The sequence below is a fragment of the Cricetulus griseus genome, chromosome 7 (genome assembly GCF_003668045.3).
Source record: "Cricetulus griseus strain 17A/GY chromosome 7, alternate assembly CriGri-PICRH-1.0, whole genome shotgun sequence".
Classification (NCBI taxonomy): domain Eukaryota; kingdom Metazoa; phylum Chordata; class Mammalia; order Rodentia; family Cricetidae; genus Cricetulus; species Cricetulus griseus.
In genome coordinates this window covers 109190560-109208225 of record NC_048600.1, presented here as the reverse complement: position 1 = coordinate 109208225, position 17666 = coordinate 109190560, and the positions used below count along the sequence as shown (strand labels likewise).

General features: G+C 45.1%; 1 protein-coding gene across 1 annotated transcript; it reads left to right on the top strand.

Moving 5' to 3' along the window:
• The first annotated feature begins 475 nt into the window (after positions 1 to 475).
• Ube2z (ubiquitin conjugating enzyme E2 Z) lies at positions 476 to 16834 on the top strand. Its single transcript, XM_027424236.1, is given in 8 exon segments — positions 476 to 621; positions 623 to 799; positions 2844 to 2916; positions 5264 to 5451; positions 7972 to 8083; positions 10223 to 10335; positions 11010 to 11100; positions 14863 to 16834. Coding segments are annotated over 8 exon segments (1071 nt in total). The 3' UTR covers positions 15034 to 16834.
• The last annotated feature ends 832 nt before the right edge of the window (positions 16835 to 17666 follow it).

The window sequence follows — 17666 nt, the reverse complement described above, 5'->3', positions numbered from 1 at the left end:
ATCACAGAGCCACGAGGACGTGAAGGGTCCTAAAGTGGTCAAGCTCCCCTCCCTTCGAGCGTCCTACAGGGAAGCTGGACCTCAGTCCTGCCCTAGGAGAGCATCCGATGGTCCCTCCCTTTGATAGAGAAGCTGCGGCTCTCTCCATCTTCCCTGAACTTTCTTCGCCCAGATCAACACTCGAACATGAAGCCACCCACGGGGGTGGGCTGCCAGAGCCCACCGAGCAGAGCACAACTAGCGCCAGCCAGGAACGACTAGTCCGCTAGCCCCCGCCCCCAGCCCTGGAGGACCGTGGGTGGACGCTCTGGCAGCCCGCCTCTCGCTGGTCTGGGAGGGGGTGGGCGGAGTCAGCGCTGCCCGGGTTGGGGAAGCGGAGGGTGGGGACACTCTGGCCCGGCTCTCGGTGGTGCGGGAGCAGCGGCCGCTCTGGTCGGCGGACGTGCTGCTGAGCAGTCCCGGAAGCGAAGCAGCGATGGCGGAGAGTCCGACTGAGGAGGCGGCGACGGCGACGGCGGGCGCCGGAGCGGCAGGCCCAGGGGCGAGCGGTGTTGCCGGTGTGGTCGGCGTTAGCGGGAGCGGCGGCGGGTTCGGGCCGCCTTTCCTGCCGGATGTGTGGGCGGGCGGCGGCGGCGGGCGGGCGGGGCCGGGGGGCGGGGAGCGGCCTGGCTCCGCTGCCAGGACTCCCGCCCTCGGCCGCTGCCCACGGGGCCGCACTGCTTAGCCATTGGGACCCCACGCTCAGCTCGGACTGGGACGGCGAGCGAACCGCACCTCAGTGTCTTCTTCGGATCAAGCGGTGAGCCGGGGTTTTTCCTCCCTCAGCCGGGCGCTCCAGGTCTCGACCTTCCCCGCCCCCCCTCCCTATTGGGGCTCACTCCCGCCTCACGTCTTCCAGGCCCAAACCCTGCCGGCCTCCACTAACGGGGCTTTAGTATCTGTCTCTCCTCCTCCTCCCTCTCTCTCCTCAGCACTCAGCTCAGCAAGCCCAAACCGATCTACGAGTGCCCTCGGGCCTACCCCGCCCCTTGGCGACCTCCGGTGAGCCCTGCGGCTAGGTTCCGGACGCCCCATCCCTACCCCTCCCGTTCGCCCGAAACCCGACCCTTTTGCTCTTCAGCAACACTGGGTCCCGCCCTTCGCGCCTCCCCTCTTATACCCCACCAGCCTACCTAGAGGCTGCCCTCAGGCCCCACCCATAGGTCCCCCCTCGTCTCCTCTGGAGCCCGGCTTGGAACACACTCTGCCTTCATTGCCCAGTTGCAGACTCAATCCAGCCTTCCTTTTTACCTTACCTTTCCTCAGATTCCCACCATATGGTCCCTTTCCCAGATCTAGTTAGCCTCTCGGACTTTCCAGATCTCCTCTTGAGCCCCCCCCCCTTTTTTTTTTGGTCCTCCCAAAGCTGTCCCACTCTCAATCCTGTTCCAGAAGCTTAGCGTTCCTCCCCTGCTAGCATCACTCTGGATTGTGATATCCTATTCAAGAACTTTTTTCCTGTACCCCCCCCCCCCGATTGTCTGGTTTACTTTGGTGAAGTAGATGTACTCTTCAAATATAGGAACAAAGGCCTAGGGCCTTTCTGTGCTTGTTTCTTGGGTGACTGATCTTAGATCATATCACTTCATAGATAAATGTGTTTTTGCAAAAGTGCTTACTTAGTATAGTACCTAGTGCATAGGAAAGTGTAACACTGTTGAGCTATTAATTCTGGAACCTGTTTCCATGATTGACCAGACTGACTCTCTTCATGCCTCTTATAGATATTATCCTGAACATTGCAAGTCCCTTCAGGTGTTTGCCACCTGCATATTTTTTCTGTGCCTGGCACAGAACAGCAACTTCACAGAGACTACCACCTCTAACTTTAACTCAGAGTCAGCTCTTAAGACCATTTGATTCTCCCAGTCCTTTTTTTTTTTTTTTTATTTTGGTTTTTCGAGACAGGTTTCTCTGTGGCTTTGGAGGCTGCCCTGGAACTAGCTCTTGTATGTAGAGCAGGCAGGTCTGGAACTCACAGAGATCGGCCTGCCTCTGCCTCCCTAGTGGTGGGATTAAAGGCGTACACCACCACCGCCCGGTTTCTCCCAGTCTTGATACACCTTTGAGTTTGGCTGGAACATATCTTTGCTCCACAATCCTACCATGTCCCTGGACTTCCTCATAATTGACTTTTTTTTGAGCCAGTTCTCAACTGATCCATTCTAGTTGATTAGATAATGATGTAGAAATTTCATCTATCGTTACCAAATGTCATCTTCCAGATAAGAAATTCTGATAATTTCAGAGGGTTCCCTTCTGCCCAACATGAAGAACTCTATCCTATTAGTTTCCTGTACACACAGGCCATGGTAGGCTTGGTCCTGCTGGCTTCAGGCAGTCTCCTTACCGGCAAAGGTCCACCCTGTGGCTTATGGAACAAGTTTTGTAGTAGACTTAATGATGCCTTCCCAATTACTTTTTAAAAAACCAATATTCTGTTGTAGTACCTGGAAATCTGGGAGATAGGTAGGAAGTTAATGAGTTTCCATGTGGAAAGAAGTCAATGGGACATGGCTTTTCCTGGGTGACATCTGATACCATTGGGAGGATGTTGGCTTATTTTTCTTCTCAGCAACACCCCCCCCCCAGGAAACAATGTCCCTTTGATAATAATTTGTTCTCTGCCTGCCTGACAAGTATTCAGATGAGATTTCTCAGCCAACAAGACAGTGCAAACATTTGTGGTACCAAGCACCACTTTCTCGAACCCCTGGGTTCATTGAGGTGGTAACAGCTGTCCTGCTCAAGGGTTTTTCCCTTTTCCTTCCTCACTCCTTCTACCTCCTTTTGCTGTTACACAGGGATATCATGTCCATTTATAAGGAGCCTCCTCCAGGAATGTTTGTTGTACCTGACACTGTTGACATGACTAAGGTATGTAACTTTATTGGAGGGGCAGGGGGATTATTTGGCAAATTAGACTCATAGAGTTGAAAGAGCCTAAAACATTATTTAGCTTTCCTCATATAGAGGAAGAAATCAAAACTCCAAGAAAGTAAGTGCTTTGCCCAAAGTTACACAGTGAGAAGTAGAGCAGAATCGTAAGTAGGTCTGTTGTTAGGGTACACACAGGTGTTGTTTGGCTTGGAAAATCCTCAGATTGACAAGATGTACCTTTTGTTCCAGCTTAGCTATTAACAGGCCACTCTTTCCCTCTCAGATCTCCACCCTAGTGATAAATTATGGTCACCCTATTCATTGTACCCCCAGATCTTCCATCTTAGCATCTTGAATTTTACTGTGGTACTTCCTGCAAGTCAGGTGAGGGAAGGCCATCTTGGTTGGAGTGTTTGTGGTGAAGGCTCCTATTCTTATTGGTTTGGAGTACCTCCCTCCCCCAGAAACCTGTTCTCTCATCCTCTGCACAGAAAGCTTCCTACATAATGATCATATTCCTCTAGCATATCATTGAATGTTCTCAGGAGTGAATTTGGACATAAGCTGATGTTGGGAAGAAATCAGATTTCCAAAATCTAGTGTTTCAAGCAAAAAATAATGAGTTCTGATTTCCTAAAGTAAAAACTCAGCTTCTGTATTGCTGACATATATGTGTGTGACATATATATATATATATATATATATATATATATATATGAAATTTTTGTTTTTAGAGTCAGGGTTTCACTGTGTTGTAACAGCCCTGGCTGGCCTCCAACTCACTTTAGGTTTTCTTTTTTCTTTCTTTCTTTTTTTTTTCCATTTATTATGTATACAGCGTTCTGCCTGTATGTATGCCTGCAGGCCTGGGGAAGGTACCAGATCTCATTATAGATGGTTGTGGGTTGTGAGCCACCATGTGGTTGCTGGGAATTGAACTCAAGACCTCTGGAAGAGCAGTCAGTGCTCTTAATCTCTGAGCCATCTCTCCAGCCCCCTAGGTTTTCTTTAAAAAAAAAAAAATTTTAAACGTGGTTGGAAATGTTTCCAGTCAAATGCTATAGTAATATGCTAATCTGAGGCCTTAGAATTGTACTGTTTCCAGAGTTTGCAGATTAGAATATAACCTGCTGTGTTACCAGGGCAAGGTAGGATTATAGATTGAAGCATGGGAATGCAAGGTCCTTTTACTGTTTAAATTCTGAGCACACTTAAGTCTTAGGACCCTTTGAAAAAGAGGTAGAGTGGCCAGGCGGTGGTGGTGCATGCCTTTAATCCCAACACTGGGGAGGCAGAGGCAAGCGGATCTCTGAGTTCGAGACCAGCCTGGTCTACAAGAGCTAGTTCCAAGACAGCCTCCAAAGCCACAGAGAAACCCTGTCTTGAACCCCCCCCCCAAAAAAAAAAGAAAGAAAAAGAGGTAGAATTAGGTGGGCGGTGGTGGCACATGCCTTTAATTTCAGCACTTGGGAGGGAGGCAGGGGCAGGTGAATCTCAGTTTGAGGCCAGCCTGGTCTACAAATCAAGTTCCAGGACAGTCAGGACCATCCCACAGAGAAACCCTGTCTCAAAAAATGGGGCATGGAGGTGGGGGGGGGTGGTTATATGATCGAGTCATTATAGTTTACAGAGGAAGAGAACTTTATGTTTTAAGGAATACTGATTTTTTTTTTTTTTTTAACAACAATGTTGAGTTTTGGGGGGATGGTCTGTTGGCTGTAAGTGGACTGGAATTTCCCATTTTTCTTGGTATCTTTGACACGGTAGTTTTGATCCTCTGGAGGAAGCAAGCAGACACCCTATGCATCCATTGTAGTCATCACTTCTGTACTGTTATTGGCACTGGTGCTGTAACCTCTAGTCCCTCTCTTCCCCTTCCTATCATACAAACATAGAGTGGAGTTGCATCATAAGCATGGTTAACCTTGGCAAATCCAAATATTTCAGTAAGAAAGTATGTATTAGTTTCTTAAACATAAGAAATTGCTGTTCTACATATTTAGGTTCCATTTGTCATATACCAATCAGGGCAGTCTGATGGGGGAAAAAAGCTTTTAAGGTAAAATTTTCTAGGGTCACTTTTCACCTTGGGCTTTAACTTTTGAATATAAGCTCCCAGTGTGGAGTATGATGCTGCTCCACTATAGTGGAATTTCCTTAAATTGAAGAGCTGCTTACGTGAGCGAGCCCAGGCAGTTCATTCTGTATGATGAGAAAGTGGAATATGAACACCAGACAATGCATGCTGATGGTCACTGCTTCTGGTGGGGGTAGTAGATGGAAGCCAGGAGGGGTTGTGGTGGGGTGTCACCTCACAATTTTGAGATGAGGTTTTATTTTGCAGATTCATGCATTGATCACAGGCCCATTTGACACTCCTTATGAAGGGGGTTTCTTCCTGTTCGTCTTTCGGTGTCCACCCGACTATCCCATCCACCCACCTCGGGTCAAACTGATGACAACGGGCAATAACACAGTGAGGTTTAACCCCAACTTCTACCGCAATGGGAAAGTCTGCTTGAGTATTCTAGGGTAAGAGGAGACTTCTAAGTGGCCAAGTTGGTTATTAACAAATAATCACTTTAGGGCAGCCATCGTTAAGTAGGGTTCCTTATCTGAACCCACAGCATAAAAGTGACTGACTATTCAGTTCTCGGGATGGTTCCTGACTGGTGTTATTCTAGATGGAAAGAAGTAAAATCAAATTATTACATGTAAGGAATGTCTTATAAGTGATTTACTTAAATGGTCCTTGAGCTGCCACAGCAGCAGATTTGGAGGCCCCATTCTAGAAGTGTGCCAGAAATTCTGGGGTGTATCAGTGGTCTGCTTTTAGGGGGTGTGCAGGTGATTGATTATGCTGTACACTCCAGTGAGAACTAACCCCTTCAGACATTAGGGCCTTACTTTTTCCCATAAGGTTCCAGGACTGTTGTAGTTGTGCAGTGGGTGTCTGGTAGGAGTCTCTTAATGGGTGTCTTTGGAGGCCGTGGTGGTAATGATGATTATGACAATTTAACAACTGAATAAAAAGGTCTGAGCTTGGAAATCATATCAGATATGAAACAGGTGTCAAGTATACTCACTGTGTGCTACTGGGATGTTACTTTATGGAGTTCTTGCTCATTCTGTATCAGTTGCCTTTGTGAGTGAAAAATTCAGAATGAAGAACGCCTTGTAGCATGTTTTTAGATTGTTCTTTTGTGGTCCAGAGTTCCTTGAGGTAGAGAATATGTATGGATCGAATGTTGAGAAAGTTCTCCAAACTGGTAATCCTGTTTCTTTCTTCCATTCAGCACATTTCTAGGTGTTTGTGTAAGAAAGGCAGCTGACTCCAATGCTACACAGAGAAACCCTGTCTCGAAAAACCAAAAAAGAAAGAAAGGCAGCTGAAACATACTAGAAATATGGTGCATATTTTCCTAGAGCTCTCACATCTAAGGATATGATACACTCTTGTTAGGTGTTAACCGGGAAGTCTAGTTGAAGGAGATTGCCCATAATAAGTCCTTCACCTTATCAGGCTATGAAGTGTGTCTGCTGGTGGGATTGGGTTTATGTGTGTGTCCCTTGGTGATGTGACAATTGAGTCTTGGGTTTGGTATGAAATTTGTTCTGCAAAGTGTATGTGTAGAAAGTAGGTTCTCCCTCAATAAGCTAATGTGAAGCCATTTTGGACACTTAACAGCTCATACAAGGAACAGGCAAAGAATGGTGGTTGAGTGAAAGTGGCAGAAGTGTGTTGCATGAAAAAGAAAGATCCATCCTGAAATAGAAACTTTACAGTTAAGAATCATGGAGTAGAAAAATTATTATATATTTTTAGTTAGCTACATTACCTTTGTTGGCCTAATTCCTTTTCTTCATTAGTAGAAAGAACCAACCCTTGGGCTGACTAACTGCCAAAAGAAATGGAATGAGCTGACCCTGTTGACTTGAATTCCCACAAATGAAAAGTAGGGGGTAGAAGGCAGAGTTTCTAGGGACCTGCTGTGTGAGAGCAGCCTCTGAAGTTACTATGCCACACCCCTGACTTGGCCATCATCAAGTGTAGAAGGGAAAGGGCAGTGGTCAGTTAAATAAGCTAGTCTTGGCTCAGGTTGTGTTCTGCTTTTATCTCTCATGGAATCTTGTTAATTAATTGAGCTAAAATCAATGTCTGCCAAGCATGATGGAGCAGATCTCTGTAAGGTCAAGGCTAGTGTACCTTGGGTACCTACAACTCTGGGTACCAAGTTGTAGGACGGTTAGTACATTAGAGAGACTCTTCCTCAAAAAAAAGAAGAAAAAAGGCACTGATGGCCAAGTAGCCCACTCTCTTTATTGCCTGCAATGGTTTAGTCAGGAGTGGTGTAGTTCATGCCTGTAATCTCTGGCATTCAGAATAGTAGCCAGGGCTATTCTAAGACCCAGTCTAAAAAACAAACAAACAAAAAAGTGTGTGGGTTATTTTCCCTGGTGTTCAGCTTGTTTTCCCTCTGATGTTTTCAGATATTGTCAGATTGCCCTTATTCTAGGAATGCACCATCTTCCTTTCTATCTTGGCAGAGTTGTATATCTTCAAAAGAGTTTACACTGCTTGGCTTGTTACAGAGCTGAGTCCCCAACCATGAACTTCAACATGTAGCCTCATAGACAACAGCTTAAGTCACCTTTGTGCCTCTGCTTTCCCTAACTCTGACACCACCAATAAATAAGCCTTTTGAAGTCACAGAGGTTAACATTCAGACAGCTTTTAAAGTTATTTTCCTTAACTTGGATCCTTGTTTTGGTAGGTTAATCTTCCTTGGCTACTGTTTCTTTAATAGCTCAGAGAAAGTCTTTTCAGAGTTGTCTTGCTTGCTCTCTGTTTTCTTCTGTTCTCAGTTGATATAAAGATGTAGACATTTGACTGTTCTGGTAAATGAGAGTGAGGCAGAGGCTGGGAATTTCTCAAGTATTAATAGTGAAAGAGAAACTTGCGGTGAGTCACTAATGATGGTGATGCTGCTGCTGTCAGTCTTCCCTTGATGTCTGCATCACCCTCTTCCTGTCCCTCCACTGTGTTTGCAGTACATGGACTGGCCCTGCCTGGAGCCCAGCCCAGAGCATCTCTTCTGTGCTTATCTCCATCCAGTCCCTGATGACTGAGAATCCCTACCACAACGAGCCAGGCTTTGAACAGGTAAGGACTGTTGGGCTATGTGCTGAGGCCTGCAATATCAGGGGTCGTAGAAAGGGAACTGACATGATTGCTCTTTTATTTGCAAGAATTATAATAACAGCTGAACATGGTGAAGCATACCTTTGATTCCAGTACTAGGGAGGCAGAGAAGCAGGTAAATCTCTGTGAGGTAAAGGTTAGCAAGGTCTATGTAATGATTTCTAGGCCAGGTAAGACTGCATAGTGAGCTAGGTGGTGGTGGTGCACACCTTTAGTCCCAGCACTCGGGAGGCAGAGGCAGATGAATCTCTGAATTTGAGGCCAACCAGGGCTATGAAGAGAAGGGGGGGGGCAGAAAGGAAGAAAAAAAAGAAAGAACGAACAGTTGATTACAATGACACCATTAAGTTTTCCGCTTGAGTTAACCTAGTGAGTGGTAGTAAATGTTGTCACTTGTAAATCAATTTTGAGCATGCTTTAGGAATTTTTAATTTTTTTAAAATTTTATGTATATGGGTGTTTTTTTCTGTGCACCACATAAGTGCCTGATATCCATAGAGCCAGAAGAGGGCATCAGGTCCCCTGGGACTGGAGTTACAGACATCAGCCACTATATCTGTTCTGGGAATCAAACGCTAGTTTTTTAGGAGAGTGGCAGGTACCCTTAACTGTTGAGCTGTCTCTACAGCTCCATGCCAGTGGGGTTTTTTGAGTGTATCTGCATTCTACAGCATAGCCTTAAGTGCTTCATAGGGACTACTGCCCTGCTAAGGTAGCTGTTGTCCAGCACCACCACTACCCATGGTACCAAGGATTGAATTTAGGAAACTCCACCATGAGCTAACCCTTCTTTGAATTTTTTGTTGTTGTTGATTTTTTTTTTTTTTTTTTTTTTTTTTTTTGAGACAGGGTTTCTTTTTATATATCTGGCTGTCCTGGAACTCACTCTGTAGACCTTGAACTCAGAGACCACCTGCCTCTGTCTCCTGAGTTTGGGAATCAAAGATATATGGCATCACACCCAGCATTTTTTTATTTTGAGACAGGGTTTCAGCAGTTGAATAGTCTGGTATTGAATTGCCTATATTCTAAGCAGACTTTGAACTTTTTTTTTTTTCGTAAGATTTGTTTTTGTTACTTGTCCTTGAGTGTGTGTTGTGTGGTGTGTACATGCACATATGCACATGGCATGGAAGCCAGAAGAGGGTGTTGGATCACCTGGAGCTGAAGTCGCAAGAGATTATAGATATATAATTGCCGGGATCCAAACTCTGGTCCTCTTAACCATTGAGTCATCTCTCCAGCCCTCAGACTCTGAAGTTTTGATCTCCTTGCTTCAGTATTTCCCAGTAGTGAGAATCACAGGTCTCTGTCTTTCTCTAGCTTTTTCTAGCTATTATAGTGTGCTATATTATTTGTGTAGTTAAAGGAGCTAGCCATTAGTAACGGCAAGAATATTCTAGTTCTAATTGCCAAAGAAAGGTCAGAGGAAATACACATTTGCCAAGGTTAATGCTGTATGCCAGGCTGTGATATTGCTATATATGTATATTGTTCAATGTTTATGCTATGAGGTAAATATTGTTCCAGTTTTCAAGTGAGGTAATAGAGGCTTTTGTTTTGTTTGTTTTTCAGATGGTCTCATGTAGTCCAGGGTTAACCTGTGTGTGTGTACACATGAGTGCATTATGCACATGTATGTTTGGGATAGAACCCTAGGGCCAAGTGCTTTATAACTTATTTACATATGTCTAGCTCCCAACTTTTGACTTTTTTGTTTAAAAAGTTAAAGTTTCTTCCTTTGATAAATTTATAGTAGTTAGTGTTGGTAGAACCCTACAGATACGGAAAGGAATTAACCAGGAAGCTCCAGAATTGTTCCCCACTTAATCCTAATGTAATAAGCCTTTTATTGAGACTCAGGATAAATCTGATGGATCTAGTTTAACTGATAGTCATTTGACCTATAATAGAATAGGTGTTTTTATATATAGGGAGGTCAAGGGTCCAAGACTTAGTTGTTTGTTTTGGACCTGTGGTGGGTAAGGTGTTTTTGGACTGTATGTGTGTATTTGGGTCATATATTCTGTACTAACCCTGAGGATCTTTGTACTGATTTTTCTCTTTGGCTAAATGGCTCTGGCATCTTTCAAATTACAGGAAAGACATCCAGGAGACAGCAAAAACTATAATGAATGTATCCGGCACGAGACCATCAGAGTTGCAGTGTGTGACATGATGGAGGGAAAGTGCCCCTGCCCTGAACCCCTGCGGTATGTGCTCAGAGGATCCGCTAAGGCTAGCCTGTAACCACTGACCCTCTTGCCTCTGCCTCCTTAGTTCTACCGTTACAGATTTACACCATTGTGCCAGTCTGCTTCATGCTTTTAAAAAACAAATGACTGCAGTTATCCAACAAGTTGTTAAGAGGATTGGTTGTGTTGTTTTTTGTTTGTTTATTTATTTATTTTAGTTTTGTTTGTTTGGTTTTGTTTTGTTTGGATTTTTTGAGACAGGGTTTCTCTGTGTAGCAGTTTCTTTGTGTAGCTTTGTAAACCAGGCTGGCCTTGAACTCACAGAAATCTGCCTGCCTCTGCCTCCCAAGTGCTGGGATTAAAGGTATGTGCCAATATCACACAGCAGTTTTCTAGTTCTTTAAGAATATGAAGTATGAAAAGAAAAAGAAAAAAAGAATATGAAGTATGAGCCGGGCAGTGGTGGCCCACGTCTTTAATCCCAGCACTCGAGAGGCAGAGGCAGAGGCAGGCAGATCTCTGAGTTCGAGACCAGCCTGGTCTACAAGAGCTAGTTCCAGGACAGGTTCCAAAGCCACAGAGAAACCCTGTCTCGGAAGAAAAAAAAAAGAAAGTTACAAAAAAATTCTAAGATTAGGAAGTGAGTGGGGGACCTGTGCCTCATCTTTCTGACTTGTCTGTTCAATTCCCAGGGGAGTGATGGAGAAGTCCTTCCTGGAATATTATGACTTTTATGAGGTGGCCTGCAAAGATCGCCTACATCTTCAAGGCCAGACTATGCAGGTAATACGGTCTATTGTTGCTAATTCTAGAAGCCCTACACAGAACATGAAAAATCTCCCTCTTACACAGGTTACATCCACATCTCATAAAATGTCACAACTTAAGAATCCTTTGTCGGGGGCTGGAGAGATGGCTCAGCAGTTAAGAGCACTGACTTTTCTTCCAGAGGTCCTGAGTTCAATTCCCAGCAACCACATGGTGGCTCACAACCACCTTGAATGAGATCTGGTGCCCTCTGCTGGCATGCAGGCAGAAGACTGTATATATAATAAATAAATAAAATCTTTAAAAAAAAAAAAAAAATCCTTTGTCATTTGAAGAGCTGAAGCCAGAAAAAAGACTGACTTGTTTAAGAGCCTCTGTGGAGATGGTTCCTAGTTACGGTATAGTCATAGTCAAGTTGGAGCAATCTGTTCTGGAGCATATGTTACAACTCCTTCCTTTCTAGTCTAGTACTTTAACCCTTCCAAGAACATCCAGACTGCTCAGAATCTCAAAAGATGATAGAGTCACTGTTGGAATTCTGTCCCTGTGACCCTCAGGGCTCACAGGGAAAGGTAGCTTAGGGTAGCCATAGGTGTGTAGTGCTGATTCTTACTCTGATGGTGGTAACTGCTTGTACTGGGGAAATGTGTTGTGGCTTCCTATAAGAATAGGCTGTGATGGGGCCAATAACATGGCTCAGTGGATAGTGCAACTGGCACATAAACTTGGTGACCTGAATTTAATTTGAGGAACCTATGTAAAGGTGGAAAGAGAACTGATTACACAAGGTTGTCTCTTGTCCTCTGACCTCAGTATGTATGCCATGGCATACACACACATCCTGCATACAGTAATAGTAAATTTTTAAAGCATGGACTAGCCATGGTGATGCATTTCTTCAATTGTGGTACTTGAGAGGCTTGGGCAGGAGAAAATGCTGTGAATTAGAGACCAGCCTAGACTACATAGTAAGACCCTGATGCAGGGATGTTTTTCGTTTTTGTTTTTGTTTTTTTAATGCAGATTAAGGAGAAGCCTTTTATTTATTTTGAGACAAGGTCTCATGTTGCCTAGGCTGTCTAGAACCCTAAGTAGACCAGGCTTGCCTAGAACTGACAGATCTACCTTCCTCTGCTTCCCAAGTGCTGGGATTAAGACATGTACTACCACATCCAGTTTAAGAGGAGCTTGTTTTCACTAGGGAGGCAGAGGCATATGGATCTCTAAGTTTGAGGCCATTCTGGGCTACACAGAGAGTTCCAGGACATCCAGGGCTGTTACACAGAGAAATCCTGTCTCTAAAACCCTCCAAGGTGGGCAGGAGACCTGTTTTAGCAAAGAGTGTGTTACTGACCAAGTTATAGTAGACTCATCTGCTTGATTAGAAGATGAGAGTCTTGCTGATGCTCTTGCTTAGAAATGGGATTACTTGACTGGATGTGGCAGTACATGCCTGCAATCTCAGTTACTGGAGAGATGGTGGCAGGCTACCTGGGTAACTTAATAGGACCCTTTTTTTAAATAAAGAACTGAGGATTTTAGCTTAGTGGTAAAATTGCCTGGCACTAAAAAGACCCTGGGTTCAAACTTTGTAACCCCCAAAAGAAAGAAAAACAGGATTAGGATGAATTAGACAGTTGACTAAACTCTCATGTCTTTCTCCAGCTTTTCTTGAGCTATTTCTATTTATGTAACACTCTCATAGCAGGTGTTTGTTTCTTGGTAGCTTCTGTATCCCCTTACCTGCCTTGCTTGAGGAGAAAGGATAAGACAGGCTAAGGATAAACTTGTTTCCCCAAAGTACTTTTTAGGGGACATTAGAGGAAGCCTGCCTAAGTCTCTTCTCCATGAGAAAATGTCACTGGTACCTGGTAGCAATTACTAGTGTTCAGGTTGTGAAGGAAGATAGTGTTGAGTGAGGGGCACGATGGGAGGAGCAGTTTCTGGGGAGATGAGGGTCAGGGAGACGTTGCCAAGGATGAAGGAATATTGAACTGATAGTCCCAGAGTAAAAGTAGAATCCAGCCTTGAGGACTATAATCCTCATGAATGAAAAGGGTGGGCCATTGTTACAGTGACTATGACTGGTACCACTGACACCTGCTCCCAAGACTAATGTTTGGGTACTAATACAAGTTGATTGAGGATGTAGTTCATTGGTAGTACACATGCATAGAATGCATGGGACTTAGAGAGAATGAATCTGTATAACCACAACAGAAAAAAGTTAGAGGGGTTTTTATGAGGAGTGTGCAGAGGAGGGAGTAATGTGAGTTGCATAGTTTTTTGTGTATGCAACTGCCACTGCTGTGCAAAGGAAGGTCCCATTTTCTTGAACCCCAGCCATGTGATTTGCCACCATTAAATTCTTCCTGTATAGCTTTTCTTTTCTTTTTTTTTTTTTTCTTTCTTTTTCTTTTCTTTTCTGAGACAGGGTTTCTCCATGTAATAACTCTGCTGTTCTAGAACTTACTTTGTAGACCAGGCTGACCTTGAACTCACAGAGATCGCCCTCCCAAGTACTGGGATTAAAGGTGTGCACCACCATGTCCAGCTTCCTTTTTTTCCCCCCACAGTACCATATGTCCCTGAAGGCCAGAAGATGGCACCAGATCTCATTACAGGTGGTTGTGAGCTACCATGTAGTGACCTGAATTCAGGACCTCTGGAAGAGCAATCAAGTGCTTTTAACCTCTGAGCCATCTCTCCAGTCTCTACCCCCCCACCCCCCTTTTTTTTTTAATGATGGGGTTTAACTGGGTAACCCTGGCTGGCTGGAACTCAACTCACTCCTGTATTTTACTTTCAAAAACTATAGTTATTTTTGGTACTTTGAAGACAGTTACATCTACAAAATATTTAGTGATCTTTGGGTGTGGTGGCACATGTCTTTAATCCCAGCATTAAGAAGGCAGAAACAGATCCATCTCTGAATTCAAGGCCAATGTAGTTTACAAAGTGAGCTCCAGGATGCCAGCCAGCCAAAGCTACACAGTGAGACCCTGTCTCAGAGGAAAAAAAAATAAAATAAAGCTTAGTGATCTTTGATCTAGAGGACACAGACTGAGAGACCAAGGCTAGGTGACCCTGGAGCATTCCCCAGAAACTTGGATAGGAATGGAGGTCTCTGGGGAAAGAGGGCAGGGGCTAATCAGGAAGTCAGTACCAAGTTTAGAGCTACTTGTGACCTTAGAAAAGAAAGTGTCTTCTATGAGGACAGAAGATGGAGATTATTTTCTTGAGTTTTCAGAGGTTAAATGAAAACACAGGCTCTCAGGGCTGGAGAGATGATTCAGTAGTTAAAAGTACTGACTGCCTATCCCAGGGACCAGGGTTTGATCCCCAGTACCCACATAGCAGCTCACAACTGTCTGTAACTCTAGTTCCAGAGGATCCAAAGCCATCTTCTGGCCTCCATGGGCACCTGCACATATGTGCTGCACAGACATACATTGAGGCAATGTACTGGTACACATAAATTAAAAATAAATAAAATCTCAAAAAAATTAAAAAGAAAACACAGACCCACTATAGTCTCCCTTGATACTTCATGGAGTTCCCCCATATCCTCTTCTGCGTAGTGGCTTGCTTTTAGAGTGCTAACATGTTTTAGTGTGATCCGAATTTATTTGGGGCAGTAATACACTTTCACTTGGACCACCTGTGGGGCACTGTGCCATCCTGTGGCCCAGTAGGTGAGCTTGCATTTCAAAGCTGCACTCTAGCCTGAGCCATAGATGTGAATATTCCATTCCCCTTGTCTCCTTTTCCCCACAGGACCCTTTTGGAGAGAAGCGGGGCCACTTTGACTACCAGTCCCTCTTGATGCGTCTGGGACTGATTCGGCAGAAAGTGCTGGAGAGGCTCCATAATGAGAATGCTGAAATGGACTCTGATAGCAGCTCATCTGGGACAGAAACAGACCTGCATGGGAGCCTGAGGGTCTAGACCCTGCTCCCTTGCCCCTTCCCCAACTCTGTTGAGAGTCCCAGCAGAGCCCCTCCCCTCACCCCAGGGACGGAGAGGCACTGTGCATCTCCCTTCAAAAGTGTCGGCATCCCGGCATCCCGCAAGATGACAAGAAGCAAGCAAACTCAATCCCAGGGTGTGGGAGTGGGGCTGTTTCCAATCTGACCTCCTTGGTGCTGGAGCACCTGGGGCTATAGTCAATCCTGGATCAGGGCCAGGGTACTTTTGTGAGAGTACCTGGAGTGCTGGCCTCTGGCAAAGCTAAACAACCAACACACCTCTCTGCAGGGCCAGCTAATTAGGGATAGGAGAAGACAGAAAATGAGAATCCAAGAGGGAGCATGCCCAAGTGGTTTATAGGGATAACTGGGAGTTTGGGTGGGGGTGCTGTCTGTGACACTTAAGCAGTCTGGTTGGTTATCTGTTTGTCTTCAGTCTTGAAGCAGGGCTTCCCAACACCCTTTTCTTCCCTTCCCCTATTATTTCCCATGGGCCAGCATAACTTTGTTTTTCCTAATTTATATAGTCACTGTTCTAGGCAGACCAAAGAGAAGGAACAGTGGTGGAGTCTGGGCTGCTGTCAGTAAGCTTTACCTAGCACCTGAGCACCTTTCTCCCTTGCTCCATTTCCTCAGCATTCTAGGTTACAGGTAGAAAGTAAGTCCCACTGGGACTGAGCCCAGGTCTCTGTGAAGCCTGCACAGGCATCAGAGGAAAGCTGCTTACTGTGTTCCCACAATCACTGATTTGAAAGGTTCCCAGCACAGGCAGCTGCAGCGTGTATGGGACTTGAGCCACTACATAAAATAGTCTCTTACAGATTTTCCTGAATACTAGTCAATGAGGGTGTTTTTCTTGGGGTAGAGCACGGGGAGACTGATGGTAGTCCCTATTTTGTTTAGCTGTTCTTTTGTATTTTCATCCCAGTCTGTAGTTCTGTCCTCCTTCAGCCCCACCTACATCCCCTGGGGCTTTGTGAACATGGAGAGCCTTTGGCGAGAGGGGATTGTGGCTGGGACTCTGGAAACTCCTCCTTTTACCTTTCCCCTTTTTGTCAGTGGCTCTGTTTTTTGAATTTAACTACAGTGATCCTTCAGCTGGTTGAATCAGAAAAATATGTTTTCAGTGGCTCGAGGTCAGAGGAATCCATCCCAGTTTGATACAGTTCACACTTTTCAGGTTTGCTGTTCTGACTCCTAGTAGGTGGGTGGTGATCCGTGTGATGCAGGCCTTCTGGTCAGTGTCCAGCCCTGAGGAATGGAGAGAACTACCTGCCCTGCCCGCTGCTATAAAGGTCTCTGCCTTGTGGATCATGGGACTCCTTGGAGAGACGGGGAGAAGATAGGGCACAGAGAGGGACCTCTTGGGAGGGCAGAAAGCAGAGAACTGGACAAAGACAGCTCACTTGGGGAACAGAAGTTCGTTTAGGCTACCTGGAGGCTGGGTCAGATGTGGAGACTTGGAAAAGGACCCTGCTTCCAATTCCCCTCTTCCATTCCCAGATCTAGTCCAGGGCCGAGAAGAATGCCTTTGGTCTGTGGGTCCAGTGTTGTCTGTCATCCATTTAAGTGTTCCCACTTTCAAGTGACAATCTTCTCCTTGGCCCTGCCATGGGGCAGAGTGTGTCTGGCATAGCAGCCTGACTTTTATGCCCTAATCTTAAGTTGAGGAAATATATGCACAGGAGTCAAAGAGATGTCTTTATATCTGACTGTACATAAATGAAGTTTTCTTTTTTTTTCCTTTTTTTGGTGCAATAAAGTTTGTTTTGGCAGAAGGAGGAAGCGCCTGTGGGTATGGGAGGGTTTGTATAAAAACATGGAACTGGTGTCCACTATACCACACCTGGGCCAAGAAATATATATAGGACCAAAGTCCTTGGTTTCTAGATGCTGAGAACTGGGATGTTTGTGGAAAGAAGACTATTTGTGGCAAGTTTTATATTTGAAAATGGAGGGGCTCTTTGTATGCTGTGCCTAAGCAGTCAATGAAAGGAACAACTAGGGCTGGCGAGATGGTTCAAAGGTTAAGAGAGTACTGACTGCTCTTCCAGAGGTCCTGAGTTCAATTCCCAGCAACCACATGGTGGCTCACAGCCATCTGTAATGAGATCTGGTGCCCTCTTCTGGTGTGCAGGTAAACATGGAAGCAGAATGTTGTATGACTCCGTATTGGTAATTTCCCACAATACATAATAAAGTCTTTAAGAAAAAAAAAAGGAACAAAGGATTCAAAGGTAGCTTTCAAGAGTGAATGAGCATGTCCTATGAGGACAGATGGAAGTAGAGAGGGCCCAGGCTATGTCTGCTGAAAGATGTCTGAGAAGCCACTATTTCAGTGTTCAGGTACTGATACTTTATGAATACTGGGCTATAAACGAGCCTCCTCCCCATTGCCACCTCATTCACGCTTGCTGTGGGAGAATCTTGCTGAGGCAAGGCTTTTCTTCTTGGTCATGTGTACTGCTATCCTGTGCCATGAGAGCAGTGATAGGGGAAAGTGAGCCCTGGGCCTAGTAGCCAGGCTTTAGCTCTGGCAATGCATGTGCTGATGACCTGGCATTCAACTCCTCCACGAATCAGATACTTGCTTAACTGAAGAGTGCTTAAGGG